Raw genomic sequence first — 16,085 nt, forward strand, 5'->3', positions numbered from 1 at the left:
GTTATTTTTTTCTTGGTTTTAGTTTGGTATGTACATAAAGCAAATGACATGTAAGGAAGAGGAATAGACCAGGTGGCTCATGAGGCACAGACTGGTTAAGCCAAGTGTGTTACTGTGGGTGTGAGAAGTATGAGTTACAAGAAAACCGCAGTTAATGTTGCGAAAGGTAAATGGGCTATCACTGCTTTTATGGTACTACTCTTATAGTCTCTCACAAAGCTACAAACCTTCCTTCAAGAACATACGGGGCCTTAAAACCCATGCCTGGTGTCACTTAATTGTTACTTCCTGACTTATCTAATCTTTTCTCCTATTCTTTTCAACTCTGGTGTGATTCTGTATGGACCTTGATCTTTCACCCAGATTTCTCAATACAGGAACATAGTCCTTCTTTTCTGTTAGTGGTGATTATCTATAACAATAAAGATAACTTAAAATAAACTCACTCATTACTAATCACTGCACATGAGGTTATTTTTACTGCCCTAGAAGGATAGCAGAATGCACATGTTATGCAACAGTGCCCAGTGAGTTCCAGTTCCAAGAAGCTTCTTGCTAGAAGTGGGCAGCGAAAGAGTTATAACCAGAGACAATTTATGTTCACTGTCTAGTAAACTGGGCAATAAACTGGAAAAGGTAAAATTGAAAATCCCTCGCTATTATTCTACATATGCATCAGCGAGTGTGGCATGATAAATGAAGGGACGCATCTTATCTCAAACACTGCTTTGTTGGCTAGCAACATATGGATACAGTCATGTTGCTGCATATCAACAAGACTTTGTTCTTCATTATGGTGCTAACGTTGCTGTAAATGAATCAGGAACAAAAAGCTGACCAATTACTTTTCAAGTTACCTTTGACAGTGCATTTCAGTTTGATTGTAACTTTACATGCAAGAGATTGGTTCTCATAAATCCTGAATCATTGCTACCCTCCCTGGATCTATTTGCGTCGACAGGAGCAGATGTGGTAGACGGCGCTCAAACCTATTTTCCAGATTCTGCTTCCTGATCTTTTAAACATGGATGTTAATCAGTTTGGCAGCATTTTGACAGTACTTTCACTGCTAATCATTGCTTCCAATGCTGTAGTGATAGTGGCACTGGCCCTGATGATTCTGAAGAACAGATCTGCTAGCTTGTGCTTCATCTTGAACTTGGCAGTTGCAGACATGCTGTTGGGATTTACCTGCTTTGGAACAGCTGTATTAGTGATAAGCAGACAGAGTTTCGCTACCAGCAGGGAACTGTGCCTGTTACGGATTTCACTTACAATCTCACCCTCTGCTGCCTCTATACTAACAATGGTCTCCGTCGCTTTCGATCGTTTTCTAGCCATAAAACTGCCTTTACAGTACTGCCGACTGATGACAGATAAAATGGTGGCTTTGATCATGGTGGGCCTCTGGATTGTAGCACTTCTAATTGGGTTCCTTCCATTGATCGTTCAGCAGCTACAGCCTAATGAATATAATGGTACCTGTACCCTGTTCTCGGTCGTCAATCCTAAGTATTTTATAATTGTATTTTGTGCTTGTTTTTTTCCGGCCTCATTAATCTTCGTCTACTTCTATAGCGTAATCTTAAAAATAGCATATTCACACACACGCCAGATCCTTGAAAGGGAGCGAATTGGCTCTGCCTCCAGCCCTGCTCCACCACCACAGTGTCACATCCGAGATGTCAAAGCGGTGAAGATTATAGCGATACTCGTTGGATGTTTTATGATTGCGTGGACCCCGTTCTTCACTGCAAGCACCGTGCAAGCATGTTGCACCAAATGCAAATTGCATAAAATCATTGAAGACTACCTCTGGCTGCTTGGTGTTTGCAACTCTTTGATGAATCCACTAATTTATTCCTATTGGCAAAAGGATGTGAGAATGCAGGTTTTTCAGATGTGCTATTGTGCAAAAATCAGGATTTCCCCCATGTTCAGCTGCATCCATTGTCAGAGGAAAGTGGGTGACATCCAGAGCCCTGGAACTGTGAGATGGGATGAAGATGAAATACATGGATCCTGTCCAGCAATTGGTACAGTCAGTTTTCACATGACGCCAAATACACCGAAAGGTATGTGCATGCACTCTTTACATTCAAAGGACCAGCATTGTGCAGTGAAAGTAAAGGTCAAGCAAAATGCCCACAGGGAGAAAATTAAATGGATTTCAAGGCAACAAGATGAAAGACTTGCAGTTATGTAACAAATTTAAATAAGCTGGCTGTTCACCTCGGCATGAGGAGCATGATGGACTCTGAATGACAAAATGCTTGGTCAAATAGATGGATTTTGAGAAGGTTTTGTAAAGGAAAGGAGAAAGATGCATGGAAAGGTGGAGAGCTTTCAAGGGGAAATAGCCTCAGTTACCAAGGGTGGCATGATTGAGTGGGGACACGCAAAAGACCAGAGTCAAAGGAATGGAATATTTGTGAACTTTGTATGGTTGGAGGAGACAGGATGGGGTGTGGCCGCAGAGTGATTTGAAAACGAAGACGATAATTTTTTATGTCCTCTGTTGGAACAGGTTGACCAATTTAGTGAGTTATAAGTTGATGAACAAATGGGAGTACATGTGGCACAATTTATTTTATTATTTTACCATTATACATCATCCTAGCTACCTTATTTTTGCTCACTGTTTTTTATATGCACCCAGAAGAGGCACTTCATTCCAGTACAAATTTTTAAAAGTTTCTATTTTATTTTTACCCTCTAATTTTCTCCTGAGCCTCTCTGAAGGTTTCGACTTAGATAGGATACAATTCCATGAGCAGTATAGGGCCAGTGTACAAATTTGACCAAATAGCCATTCTTCACACCTGGGGCGGGATTCTCCCACCCCCCGCAATACCAGCGATTTTCATTTCAGAGATGTAAAATTGTTGGTCAGTTAAATTTGCAAAACAGAAGGGGCAATTATTTTGTTGTCATGCAACATCTTGGCTTTAAGTCTGCAGAACTGAATGTAATTTATCTTCATAATTGAGGAAGATCAATTATATTAATTTTAAATGCGTAAAAGTGAGGACAGGCTCATCTAAGTAGTAAATGAACGTGGTGTGGGTCGTGAGGGACAGACAATTGGTATCATTGGGTTGCCAGGAAAAACGGGTAAAAAACGTTGCTCAAAATCAGCATGGGCAATAAATTTTGCGATGTATGTTGATTTCAGCATCAGGTGGCAGATTGTTGGTGATTGTGGAGCTGAGATATGTGAAGCAATCAACAACTTCCAGCATCATATTGTCAAATCACATAGATGGCAGTATGGCAACATTCTGGACCATGACATTTGTCTTCCTGATGCTGATGGTCAAACCAAACACTTTTTAAAAATAATTTTATTAAGGCATTTGTATAAACAGTAAATACAAACAAAAAACAAGAGCAAGAACAAACAGGAACATCAGAATCATTAACTAGCCAACCAACACCCCAACCCCCCTGCTATTCCCCACCTCCCGTCCTGCCTTCCCCGTTTTAACCCCTTTATCTCCTCCCCCTCCCTCTGCTGACACCTCAAACCTCGTGGAAGAAGTCGACAAAAAGCTTCCACGTCAGTGCAAACCCATCGACCGACCCTTTCAAGATAAACTTGATTTTCTCCAACATTAGGAACGCTGCCAGGTCACTCACCCACACCCCCAGTTTCGATGGCGCCGGGACATACCCAAAACATGTGAACATGGGTCGCAGTCTGCCCCCCGCACCCCCCACTCCTATCCTCTACCCCTCGAAAAACCTACTCATCCTAGCCACCGTCATGTGCACCCTATGAACTACCTTGAACTGGATAACGATGAGCCTCACACACAACGAGGACGCATTCACCCTCCTCAGAGCCACCTTCCACATCCCGGCCTCCATTTCCCACCCAGTTCCACCTCCCATTTCCGTTTGACTTCTCCTATCGGTGCTCCCTCCCAGTCCATTAGCTCCTAATAAATCTCTGACACCTTACCTTCACCCACTCCTTCCTTCGGTAACACCTTATCCTGCAATCCCAAAGGCGGGAAACGACAAAGTCTCAAACCTGTAAGTATCTAAATCCGTTCCTGCTGGGCAGTTCATATTCCTACACCAGGTCCTCTAAGCTTGCAAAGCTGCCCCCCGCAAGCATGTCACCAAACCGCTCGATCCCTGCCTATTGCATCCAAACCAGCCCCCCCCCCCCCCTCCCCGAGCAAACCTCTGATTATCGCAAGTCAGTGCCCACACCAAGGCACCTTCCAACCTCAGATGCTCCCGCCACAGGCCCCATACCTTACCTTCACGGCCACCACCACCACTGGGTTCGTGGAGTACCTGACTGGCAAGAACGGCTGATGCCTCATCAATAATGTTCGGGAGCTGGAGCTGGATGAACTTCGGATCATCCGGGAGGCAGAGGGGGTTATAGAGAAGAGTTACAGGGAGGTAGCCACACCCAAGGTACAGGACAAGAGTAGCTGGGTTACAGTCAGGGGAAAGAAAACGAACAGGCAGACAGTGCAGGGATCCCTCATGGCCGTTCCCCTTCAAAACAAGTATACCGTTTTGGATGCTGTTGGGGGGGATGACCTACCGGGGGAAGGCCCTAGCGGCCAGGTCTCTGGCACTGAGTCTGGCTCTGGGTCTCAGAAGGGAAGGGGGGACCATAGAAAAGCAATAGTAATAGGGGATTCAATGGTTAGGGGAATAGATAGGAGATTCTGTGGTTGCGAGTGAGAAGGTATGTTGCCTCCTGGGTGCCAGGGCCAGGGATGTCTCGGATCGTGTCTTCAGGACCCTGAAGGGGGAGGGATGAGCAGCCAGAAGTCGTGGTGCACATTGGTACCAACAACGTAGGTAGGAAAAGGGGTGTGGAGGTAATAAACGAGTTCAGGGAGTTGGGCTGGAAGTTAAAAGCCAGGACAGACAGAGTTGTCATCTCTGGTTTGTTGCCGGTGCCACGTGATAGCGAGGCTAGGAATAGGGAGAGAGTGCAGTTGAACACGTGATGTAGGAGGGAGGGCTTCAGGTATTTGGATAATTGGAGCGCATTCTGGGGAAGGTGGGACCTGTACAAGCAGGACGCGTTGCATCTGAACCAGTGGGGCACCAATATCCTGGGAGGGAGGTTTTCTAGTACTTTTCGGTAGGGTTTAAACTAATTTGGCAGGGGAATGGGAACCGGATTTGTAGTCCAGCAACTAAGATAGCCGATATTCAGGACACCAAAGCATGTAGTGAGGCAGTAGGGAAGGGAACAATGACAAAGGAGAGTACTTGCAGGCACGGAGATGGGTTGAAGTGTGTATACTTCAACGCAAGAAGCATCTGGAATAAGGTGGGTGAACTTAAGGCATGGATCGGTACTTGGGACTACGATGTGGTGGTCATCACGGAAACTTGGATAGAAGAGGGCCAGAAATGGTTGTTGGATGTCCCTGGTTATAGATGTTTCAATAAGATTAGGGAGGATGGTAAAAGAGGTGGGTGGGGGGTGGCATTGTTAATTAGAGATATTATAACAGCTGCAGAAAGGCAGTTCGAGGAGGATCTGCCCACTGAGGTAGTATGGATTGAAGTCAGAAATAGGAAAGGAGCAGTCACCTTGTTGGGAGTTTTCTATAGGCCCCCAAATACCAGCAGAGATGTGGAGGAACCCATTGGGAAACAGATTTTGGAAAGGTGCAGAAGTCACAGGGTAGTAGTCATGGGTGACTTCAACTTCCCAAACATTGAGTGGAAACTCTTTACAGCAAATAGTTTGGATGGGGTGGTGTTTGTGCAGTGTGTCCAGGAAGCTTTTCTAACACAGTATGTAGATTGTCCGACAAGAGAGGAGGCCATATTGGATTTGGTACTTGGTAATGAACCAGGGCAAGTGATAGATTTGTTAGTGGGGGAGCATTTTGGAGATAGTGACCACAATTCCGTGACTTTCACTTTAGTAATGGAGAGGGATAGGTGCGTGCAACAGGGCAAGGTTTACAATTGAGGGAAGGGTAAATACGATGCTGTCAGACAAGAATTGAAGTGCATAAGTTGGGAACATAGGCTGTCAGGGAAGGACACAAGTGAAATGTGGAACTTGTTCAAGGAACAGGTACTACGTGTCCTTGATATGTATGTCCCTGTCAGGCAGGGAAGAGATGGTCGAGTGAGGGAACCATGGTTGACAAGAGAGGTTGAATGTCTTGTTAAGAGGAAGAAGGAGACTTATGTAAGGCTGAGGAAACAAGGTTCAGACAGGGCGCTGGAGGGATACAAGATAGCCAGGAGGGAACTGAAGAAAGGGATTAGGAGAGCTAAGAGAGGGCATGAAAAATCTTTGGTTGGCAGGATCAAGGAAAACCCCAAGGCCTTTTACACATATGTGAGAAATATGAGAATGACTAGAGCGAGGGTAGGTCCGATCGAGGACAGTAGCGGGAGATTGTGTATTGAGTCTGAAGAGATAGGAGAGGTCTTGAACGAGTACTTTTCTTCAGTATTTACGAATTAGAGGGGCCATATTGTTTGAAAGGACAGTGTGAAACAGACTGGTAAGCTCGAGGAGAAACTTGTTCGGAAGGAAGATGTGTTGGGCATTTTGAAAAACTTGAGGATAGACAAGTCCCCCGGGCCTGACTGAATATATCCAAGGATTCTATGGGAAGCAAGAGATGAAATTCGCAATGATCTTTTCGTCCTCACTGTCAACAGGGGTGGCACCAGGGGATTGGAGAGTGGCGAATGTCGTGCCCCTGTTCAAAAAAGGGAATAGGGATAACCCTGGGGATTACAGGCCAGATAGTCTTATTTTGGTGGTAGGCAAAGTAATGGAAAGGGTATTGAGGGATAGGATTTCTGAGCATCTGGAAAGACACTGCTTGATTTGGGATAGTCAGCACGGATTTGTGAGGGGTTGGTCTTGCCTTACAAGTCTTATTGAATTCTTTGAGGAGGTGACCAAGCATGTGGATGAAGGTAAAGCAGTGGATGTAGTGTACATGGATTTTAGTAAGGCATTTGATAAGGCTCCCCATGGTTGGCTTATGCAGAAAGTAAGGAGGCATGGGATAGTGGGAAATTTGGCCAGTTGGATAACAAACTGGCTAACCGATAGAAGTCAGAGAGTGGTGGTGGATGGCAAATATTCAGCCTGGAGCCCAGTTACCAGTGGCGTACCGCAGGGATCAGTTCTGGGTCCTCTGCTGTTTGTGATTTTCATTAATGACTTGGATGAGGGAGTTGAAGGGTGGGTCAGTAAATTTGCAGACGATACGAAGATTGGTGGAGTTGTGGATAATGAGGAGGGCTGTTATTGGCCGCAAAGAGACATAGATGGGATGCTGAGCTGGGCTGAGAAGTGGCAGATGGAGTTTAACTTTGAAAAGTGTGAGGTTGTCCATTTTGGAAGGACAAATATGAATGCGGAATACAGGGTTAACGGTAGGGTTCTTGGCAATGTGGAGGAGCAGAGAGATCTTGGGGTCTATGTTCATAGATCTTTGAAAGTTGCCACTCAAGTGGATAGAGCTGTGAAGAAGGCCTATGATGTGCTAGCGTTCATTAGCAGAGGGATTGAATTTAAGAGCCGTGAGGTGATGATGTAGCTGTCCAAAACCTTGGTAAGGCCACATTTGGAGTACTGTGTGCAGTTCTGGTCGCCTCATTTTAGGAAAGATGTGGAAGCTTTGGAAAAGGTGCAAAGGAGATTTACCAGGATGTTGCCTGGAATTGAGAGTAGGTCTTACGAGGAAAAGTTGAAGCTGCTAGGCCTTTTCTCATTAGAACGGAGGATGAGGGGCGACTTGATAGAGGTTTATAAGATGATCAGGGGAATAGATAGAGTAGACAGTCTTTTCCCCAGGTGGAACAAACCATTACAAGGGGACATAAATTTAAGGTGAATGGTGGAAGATATAGGGTGGATGTCAGAGGTAGGTTCTTTACCCAGAGAGTAGTGAGGGCATGGAATGCACTGCCTGTGGAAGTAGTTGAGTCGGAAACATTAGGGACCTTCAAGCGGTTATTGGATAGGTACATGGATTACAGTAGAATAATGGAGTGCAGATTAATTTGTTCTTAAGGCAACACGGTAGCATTGTGGATAGCACAATTGCTTCACAGCTCCAGGGTCCCAGGTTCGATTCCGGCTTGGGTCACTGTCTGTACGGAGTCTGCACATCCTCCCCGTGTGTGCGTGGGTTTCCTCCGGGTGCTCCGGTTTCCTCCCACAGTCCAAAGATGTGCAGGTTATGTGGATTGGCCATGCTAAATTGCCCTTAGTATCCAAAATTGCCCTTAGTGTTGGGCGGGGTTACTGGGTTATGGGGATAGGGTGGAGGTGTTGACCTTGGCTAGGGTGCTCTTTCCAAGAGCCTGTGCAGACTTGATGGGCCGGGTGGCCTCCTTCTGCACTGTAAATTCTATGATAACCTATGATTAATCTAGGACAAAAGTTCGGCACAATATCGTGGGCCGAAGCGCCTGTCCTGTGCTGTATTTTTCTATGTTCTAACAATACCCCTAAACACGTCCCCCTGCACATGGCCACCTCATTCCACCCCCACGCCAAACCCTCCCCCACTATCCACTTCCTAACCATAGCTATATTAGCTGCCCAGTAATAATTCATTACATTTGGCACGGCCAGCAGCCCCCTCCCCACCCCGTCATCACCGCTCCAACAACAATCTTCTTAACCAACGGGCTTTCCCAGCCCATACAAACTCCAAAATCAAAGAGTTAACTTTCTTAAAAAATGATTTTGTGTCAAAGATCGGGAGGTTCTGAAGGACAACTAAGAAACTTGGCAGCACCGTCACTTTCACTGCCTGTACCCGCCCCGCCAGCAACAGTGGCAACACATCCCACCTCTTAAAATCTCCCTTAAGCTGCTCCACCAACCGAGCCAGATTCAATATATGCAGCTGCGCCCACCCCGCGCCATCTGAATGTCCAAGTACCTGAAGCTCTCCCTCACCACCTTGAACTGCAGCTCTCCTAACCTCCTCTCCTGCCCCTGCCTCGTTTGGGGACACCTCACTCTTCCCCATATTTAGCTTGAATCTGGAAATCCAGCCAAAATCCACCTTCGGAAGCGGACACATAAGAGTTTTCCAAGGCGGCCTTCAGGGCGCGTGACAACGCAGAATCGCCAAGTAGAAACTTATAGCCACGTTCCGCACACACGAATACGGCCTCAACCAGGACCTTGGATTCATGTTGCATTACATTCACCCCCCACTATCTGGCCTGGGCTTGCGAAATCGTATCAACTGTCCTGGCTTGAGACAATTCACACCTCCTTAACCTGTGATTATCCCTCTCTCCAGTGGCTCCGGCTGGACCTGTAGGTCTAATTACCTGCAAAAACTCCCATTCAAAATATTGTCTTGCATCTTTGACTTTGTCTATATATATATGTTTCTGGAACCCACCTCTTCATTCACCTGAGGAAAGAGCAGTGCTCCAAAAGCTAGTGATTCAAACCAAACCTGTTGGACTTTCACCCTGTTCTCCTTTAAGGGCTTCTGGGTCTCCCGCATCACTCCTATGTCGGCCACCCACGAGCAGGGAAAATGTCCGATAAAGCTGCCTCGAGCGGGAGCTGCCAAATGTGCGAGCACTCACTCCATGGCCACCACCGGAAGCCCCGTCAAACCAAACTCTTTATAGGCCTGAGAGAGTCTGTCCACTAGACCCTGCAGATATTCTTCAGGATGGAATGTTAGTGCAGCATCAACATCATCAAGCAACTCTCTGATGACGACTTGGTGTACCTTTGTCTTGGATCTTAGGTGAGCAAGGGTGAATAGCTTTCTCTCAGTTCTGGTATGTAAATGTACACCATCTATAGATGACCTGAAGGCATACGACAGTAGCAACTAAAGGGTTTGGCCAAAAGAGTGTTGATGTCCGAACACAACCCTGTTTGGCCTTACTCTGGATCTCAAAGTATTTCAGTATTGCCTCATCATTGCTGACCTTCTCTGCCATGGAAACATGGAGCAATTTCAATAAATCATACTGTAAATTGTGTTTGAAAAGAAACAGATTTTTACAATAAAAACCACTTACGATTTTGTTACTTCAAATCTCTGAATGGTGCTTCAGTACAAACGCGGTCAAAGAATGCTGCACATTGCAGAATGTAGAAAGCAAAATGTAGAGAGAAGAGATTCGGTGCTGTGATCATATTTCCATGAAATACCTTGGGAATCTTTTCTACATTAAAGGCATTACATAAATGCAAGTGGTTACTATTGCTGCTGTTGGATTCATGAGTCCTCAGAGGACAGTAAGTGCTGCGCTATTGGATTCTGATTTGCAACCATAACTGAGATTGATCCTGATCTCACTGTGCTTATTTTCCAGATGGAGCTTTCTCCTCCTGAGGCCTGAAGCATGAGAGGTGAATTAAAATTGGTCTAATGTCATCCTTTCTTGTCTGACTGCAGAAATTAATCTGCTTGGAAAGCTGCAAGATAGATGGCTGGGCATCAGATAAATTCAATTTCTAAATTGAATACAGATTTAACATTAGTACGGCCATACCCACGATTGTAATAAAGTTATTTAGTTGAGCAAAGTAGCTGGGATACTGTTTTTCTGAAGCTGGCTGAGTTACTCGGTGGGATTTAATTGTAACAGGAAGTCCATCAAAGTCTGGTCATACAGCTTGTTTTGTAATAACAAAGCAAACAGATTTGACATTTGTCTTGCAGTTGGTTTTAAGATTAACTGCAAAGAAGATAAACATTAATTTTAGTCTATCCTTAACAATCTTCACAAAATGAATTGATTTTGTCGTTTGGTGTCTCCTGTTTAATCTTCCATAGCTGTGATTATTAATCATATTGTCTCCTGTAATATTCCACACGGGACCTATGGAATACTTGTCTTCCCCATGCTCTGCGAGCTCCCCCGCTAGGGGAGGGGTATCTCAATTACCTGGTGCATATAAGGTCGGCCCGTAAGGCAGGTACCGATAGGGGTCTACCGGGAAGTGTATATGTATTGTTTGTAAATAAAACTTTTTTCTTATTTTTACTGTGGACTTCCCATGTCCTTATTATAGCTCCAAATTCATTGGAAACCCAATACGAACAGTGCCAGACAGTTAAATTCAGAACTGATATCTCATATGTACTAAGATGCCATGTTGTAGCCTAACTCCCGTGGCGTTAGTCATGACTAACACATTTTTAATTTTGAGTGGGCAAGTCACCTGGCTCAGCTCGCTTTGTAGAAATTGACATTTAAAATTTGTACACTGCTCAAATACTGTTAAGAAAAATGTGCTTTCTGCTTGGCATCTGAAATTATCATCCTTTGACTTTAGATGTATGAAAAGGGATTTGACTTGGTTCAGCAGCCTTGAGAAAGACAACCATTCAGCAGCACACTGCTGGAGTGTGAGGAGAGTAATGTGCCACATGGATTCTGCATCTCCTTCGGGATAATGTTGGAAAGCATGTAATGGTTCATAAGGATTCATCTCTAATTCCAGGTCTCCGTTGTCAAAAACTCTGAAACGGCTGCGTATATTCACAATATACCACATCAGAATGATTTCTTTGTTACATAAACCAACCCGCAGAAGACAGAAATAAAGTTGCTGGACACGTATTTTAAAATGGTCATGCAGCTACTGAGACTGATCCATGAGGGGTTTTTTTTTTCTCAGTACCTTTGGAAACATTTGTATAGGTCAATTGGTTAACATCCTTGAGTTCAGGCTGTCATTTTAAAATGATCACCTGTCGCTTTCAATCCGAATACTTATTCCTCTGTCGGTAGTGTTATTACTGTCAATTTGATGGATGGCACAATGGAGGACAATGGATGTTCTTTTTTTCTTAGAAATTGATGAAAGATCTCTGCCCATCGCTTTTCCCTTCACCCATAAATAAACTAATACTTATTGTTCGGACATTGATGATTCAGAGAAAACTATGAAAGATTTACCAAAAGGGTTAAATTATATTAGTTGAAAAGTATCATTTAGCAAAATAAAACAGCAAACAAGAAAAGCAAGATTAATGATTCAAATGATTAAATGAATAAGTGCGCTAAAAAATGAATTGAGGAATGTTTTTTTTTAGAAATTTAGAGTACCCAATTCATTTTTTTCCAATTAAGGGGCAATTTAGCGTGGCCAATCCACCTACCCTGCACATCTTTGGGTTGTGGGAGCAAAACCCACGAAAACAGAGGAATGTTCTTTTAACAAAATAAAATAAAACACAAAATAATTAGTTGAAAAGTGTTTCTTAGCACCAAGTAGTGAAAGGCAAAACCTTAGAGTTGCAGATGTGCTGTAGTAAAGATAAGGCGTGAGACAAATGAGTTACAGAATACTGCAGCACAAAGTCAGGGCTTGCAAGATAGGGGGCCACTATCTGTGTGAACAATGCCCAATGCAAGTACTCACAGGAAACAATAATGGAGACTGAGATATATTCGCACATTATTGTAATGAACACGATTAATTGTATGTGTACGTGACTGCGTATAAAAGAGTGTGTCTAAAGACTTAAATGTAAATCTTCAGTCTGTCTTAGATTGTCTAAGGTGGTCTCCCTCTTCATATGTTGGAATAAAGCTTTCAAACCTGATTCTGAGTCAGTCCTGGTGGTGAGTGAGTTGGCCCACAACAACTATAAGGTGTCCTATTCTTAGCATGTTCACCACTGTTGTCTTCTTTTCAGTTTGTATGGGGTAAAAGTAGGCTTGGTTACATGTTTTGTTATCTGAACCATGGCCTGTGGTCCAGAGTGTGTTGAACAATAACCTGTTTATCTATCTCAATAAATTACTTCTATTTTTATTCAATTTGTGTTCAATGCAATTTAAATTTAACAAAAATACATGATCAGGGCTGGTTCTGGCAATCAAGGCCTCATGCAGCGCCTCCTTTGCATCTCCCCCTTGGCCTGTCAGGTGGCCAGCTGTCCATCCTCACAGCTGCTTTGTGTTCCTCTGCAGTGTATTCCAGCTCGTACAGTCGCAGGACGTCCTCCAGGGCTGCAGCGACTAGGAGGAAGGCCACCATTGCTGGTAAAAATTCCAATATCCATTGTCTGCAGAGGGCGAAAGGCCATGGTGCATACTCCTGTGCCCAACAAGGTCTAATGGGCTGCACAGTGGCCCCTGTTGGTACTGCAGACTGTGCCCCTGAATGTCCCCATCTCCGCACCCCTGGTCCTGTCGGTGTCCGGCAACTCAGGAGCCTCTGGCCCTGGCCCATCCTTGCTGCTAGGGGTACCGTCGGCTGCCGATGCCCATGCCAGCGGTACACTCCGCAGCCTGATGGAACCATCAATTCTACGGACACATGCTTGTAAGATTAGAATAGCGGTTTTAATATACTTACAACAGAGCCAGCCTGTTAGCCGTTGAACTTTCGGTGAACTGGCTGGTTGACTCTGTGGCACGGATCTTTATGCAGCAGCTTCCGGTGGAGGAGTCCAGGGCAGAGCCAAGGGAGGAGCCCAGTACAAACTCTCGAGTACTCCCAGAGCTACTCCCCCTGGTGGTCAGGTAGTGCAACTGCACTTACAATATTGATACATATATATACTTGGAACAGAGTGACATTGGTAACTATAATACCGTGTGAATCTCATTCACCACATTCACCCCCTGTGAAAAAAATTGAGTCCGTCAGGGATGGTGGCTCACAGAGTTAGTCTGTCCGGTGTATGAATTGTTCATTTCGATCTGCGGAGCACCGGGGTTGCAGCCTCTTGCGGTGGCTGGGTGGGTGTTGAGAGCTGGGGTATGATGGCAGACCCCGGGGCGGGTCTCGTCCAAACTTCATACACCTCTGGCTCGACCAGAGACTGGGGGCGCTGGGGGCGGGCTGGTGCTGGCGCGTGGAACTGATGGGGCGAGCTTGCGGAATCGGGGGCGCGAGGGGGCGGCAGCATAGGGAACGGGATAAGGGGTTCCTCAGTGGGGGTGGGGGGGGGGGGCTGGATCCAGCGGCTGCCACGTCCCGAAGAGATACTGTGTCCTGGCGACCGTCCGGGAACTCCACGAATGCATACTGGGGGTTGGAATGGAGGAGGCGCACCTTTTCAACAAGTGGGTCAGTTTTGTGCCCCCTGATGTGCTTCCTCAGGAGGACCGGGCCTGGTGTCCTCAGCCACGCCGGAAGTGAGACTCCCGTGATAGTGCCCCTAGAAAAAATGAAGAGTCGCTCATGAGGGGTTTGATTTGTCGCTGTATAGAGGAGGGATCTAATTGCGTGGAGCGCGTCTGGGAGGACTTCTTGCCATTGGGAGACTTGGAGCTTTCTAGACCGGAGGGTCAGTAGGACGGTCTTCCAGACCGTCGCGTTCCCTCTCCACCTGCCCGTTCCCCCTGGGGTTGTAGCTGGTAGTCCTGCTCGAGGCGATGCCCTTGTCGAGCAGGTACCGACGCAGCTCGTCGCTCATAAAGGACGAAGCCTGGTCGCTGTGCACATAGCTGGGGAAACCGAACAGGGTGAAGACACTATGCAGGGCCCTAATGACTGTGTGGGAGGTCATGTCGGGGCATGGAATGGCAAAAGGGAATCGGGAGAACTCATCGATGATGTTGAGGAAATAAATGTTCTTGTTAGTGGAGGGGAGTGGCCCTTTGAAATCGATCGCAAGGCGTTCAAGGGGCCTAGAACCCTTGACCAGGTGGGCCCTGTCTGGTCTATAGAAGTGCGGTTTGCACTCTGCACAGATCGGGCAGTCCCTGGTGACCGTTTTTACCTCCTCGTTGGAGAAAGGCAGGTTTCAGGCTCTGATGTAGTGGGCGAGTCGTGTGACCCCTGGATGGCAGAGGTCAACGTGGATGGCTTTCAGGCGGCTGATCTGTGCGCTGGCGCATGTCCCGCAGGATAGGGCATCCGAGGGCTCGTTGAGCTTCCCGGGTCGATATTTAATATCGTAACTATAGGTGGAGAGTTCGATCCTCCACCGAAGGATTTTATCATTTTTTATTTTGCCCCTTTGCGAGTTGTCAAACATAAAGGCAACCGATCGTTGGTTGGTGATGTGGGTGAACCTCCTACCTGCGAGGTAGTGCCTCCAGTGACGAACAGCCTCCACGATGGATTGTGCTTCCTTCTCGACAGAGGAGTGTCGGAGTTCTGAAGCGGATAGGGTACGGGAGAAAAATGCAACGGGCCTCCCTGCCTGATTTAAAGTGGCTGCTAGAGCTACCTCTGAGGCGTCGCTCTCAACCTGAAAGGGAGTGGATTCATCCACCGCCCGCATGGCTGCTTTGGCGATGTCCTCCTTGATGCATCTGAAGGCCTGGCGTGCCTCAGCAGACAGGGGAAATCGTGTGGCCTTAAAGAGTGCGCGGGCTTTGTCCGCATATTGAGGGACCCACTGGGTGTAGTATGAAAAGAACCCCAAGCACCGTTTGAGGGCCTTGGGGCAATGGGGGAGGGGGAGTTCTAAGAGGGGACGCATGCGGTCCGGGTCTGGGCCCAGGACTCCGAAGTAGCCGAGGATGGCCAGTCTGTGCGGAAAACGCATTTCTCCTTGTTATAAGTGAGGTTTAATTTCTGTGCCGTCTGGAGAAAACGGTAGAGGTTGGCGTCGTGGTCCTGCTGGTCATAGCCGCAGATGGTAACATTATCCAGATACGGAAACGTGGCCCGCAGCCCATACTGGTCTACCATTCGGTCCATTGCTCGTTGGAACACCGAAACCCCGTTGGTGACGCGGAAGGGAACCCGGAGGAAATGGAAGAGGCGGCCATCGGCCTCGAACGCCGTGTAGTGGCGGTCCTCCGGGCGGATTGGGAGCTGGTGGTATGCAGACTTCAGATCCACCGTGGAAAATACTCGATATTGGGCGCTCTGGTTTACCATGTCTGCAATTCTGGGGAGGGGATACGCGTCTAGGAGCGTAAAGCGATTTATGGTCTGGCTATAGTCGACGACCATGCAAAATTTTCCCCAGTCTTGACGACCTCCACCTGAGCTCTCCAGGGACTATTACTGGCCTCTATGATCCCCTCACTGAGCAGCCGTCGGACCTCCGATCGGATAAAGACCCTATCCTGTAGGCTGTATTGCCTGCTGCGAGTAGCTACTGGTTTGCAATCTGGAGTGAGATTGGCGAAGAGAGGAGGGGGGA

At 46.5% G+C, this 16,085-nt stretch overlaps 1 protein-coding gene across 1 annotated transcript; it reads left to right on the forward strand.

Annotated features, from left to right (window-relative positions):
* The first annotated feature begins 1,024 nt into the window (after positions 1–1,024).
* LOC119951469 (glucose-dependent insulinotropic receptor) lies at positions 1,025–2,206 on the forward strand. The gene has a single exon (XM_038774681.1). It carries the CDS (start codon positions 1,025–1,027, stop codon positions 2,204–2,206), a length of 1,182 nt encoding a protein of 393 aa, XP_038630609.1.
* The last annotated feature ends 13,879 nt before the right edge of the window (positions 2,207–16,085 follow it).

Source organism: Scyliorhinus canicula, chromosome 17 (assembly GCF_902713615.1).
Source record: "Scyliorhinus canicula chromosome 17, sScyCan1.1, whole genome shotgun sequence".
NCBI classification, from domain to species: domain Eukaryota; kingdom Metazoa; phylum Chordata; class Chondrichthyes; order Carcharhiniformes; family Scyliorhinidae; genus Scyliorhinus; species Scyliorhinus canicula.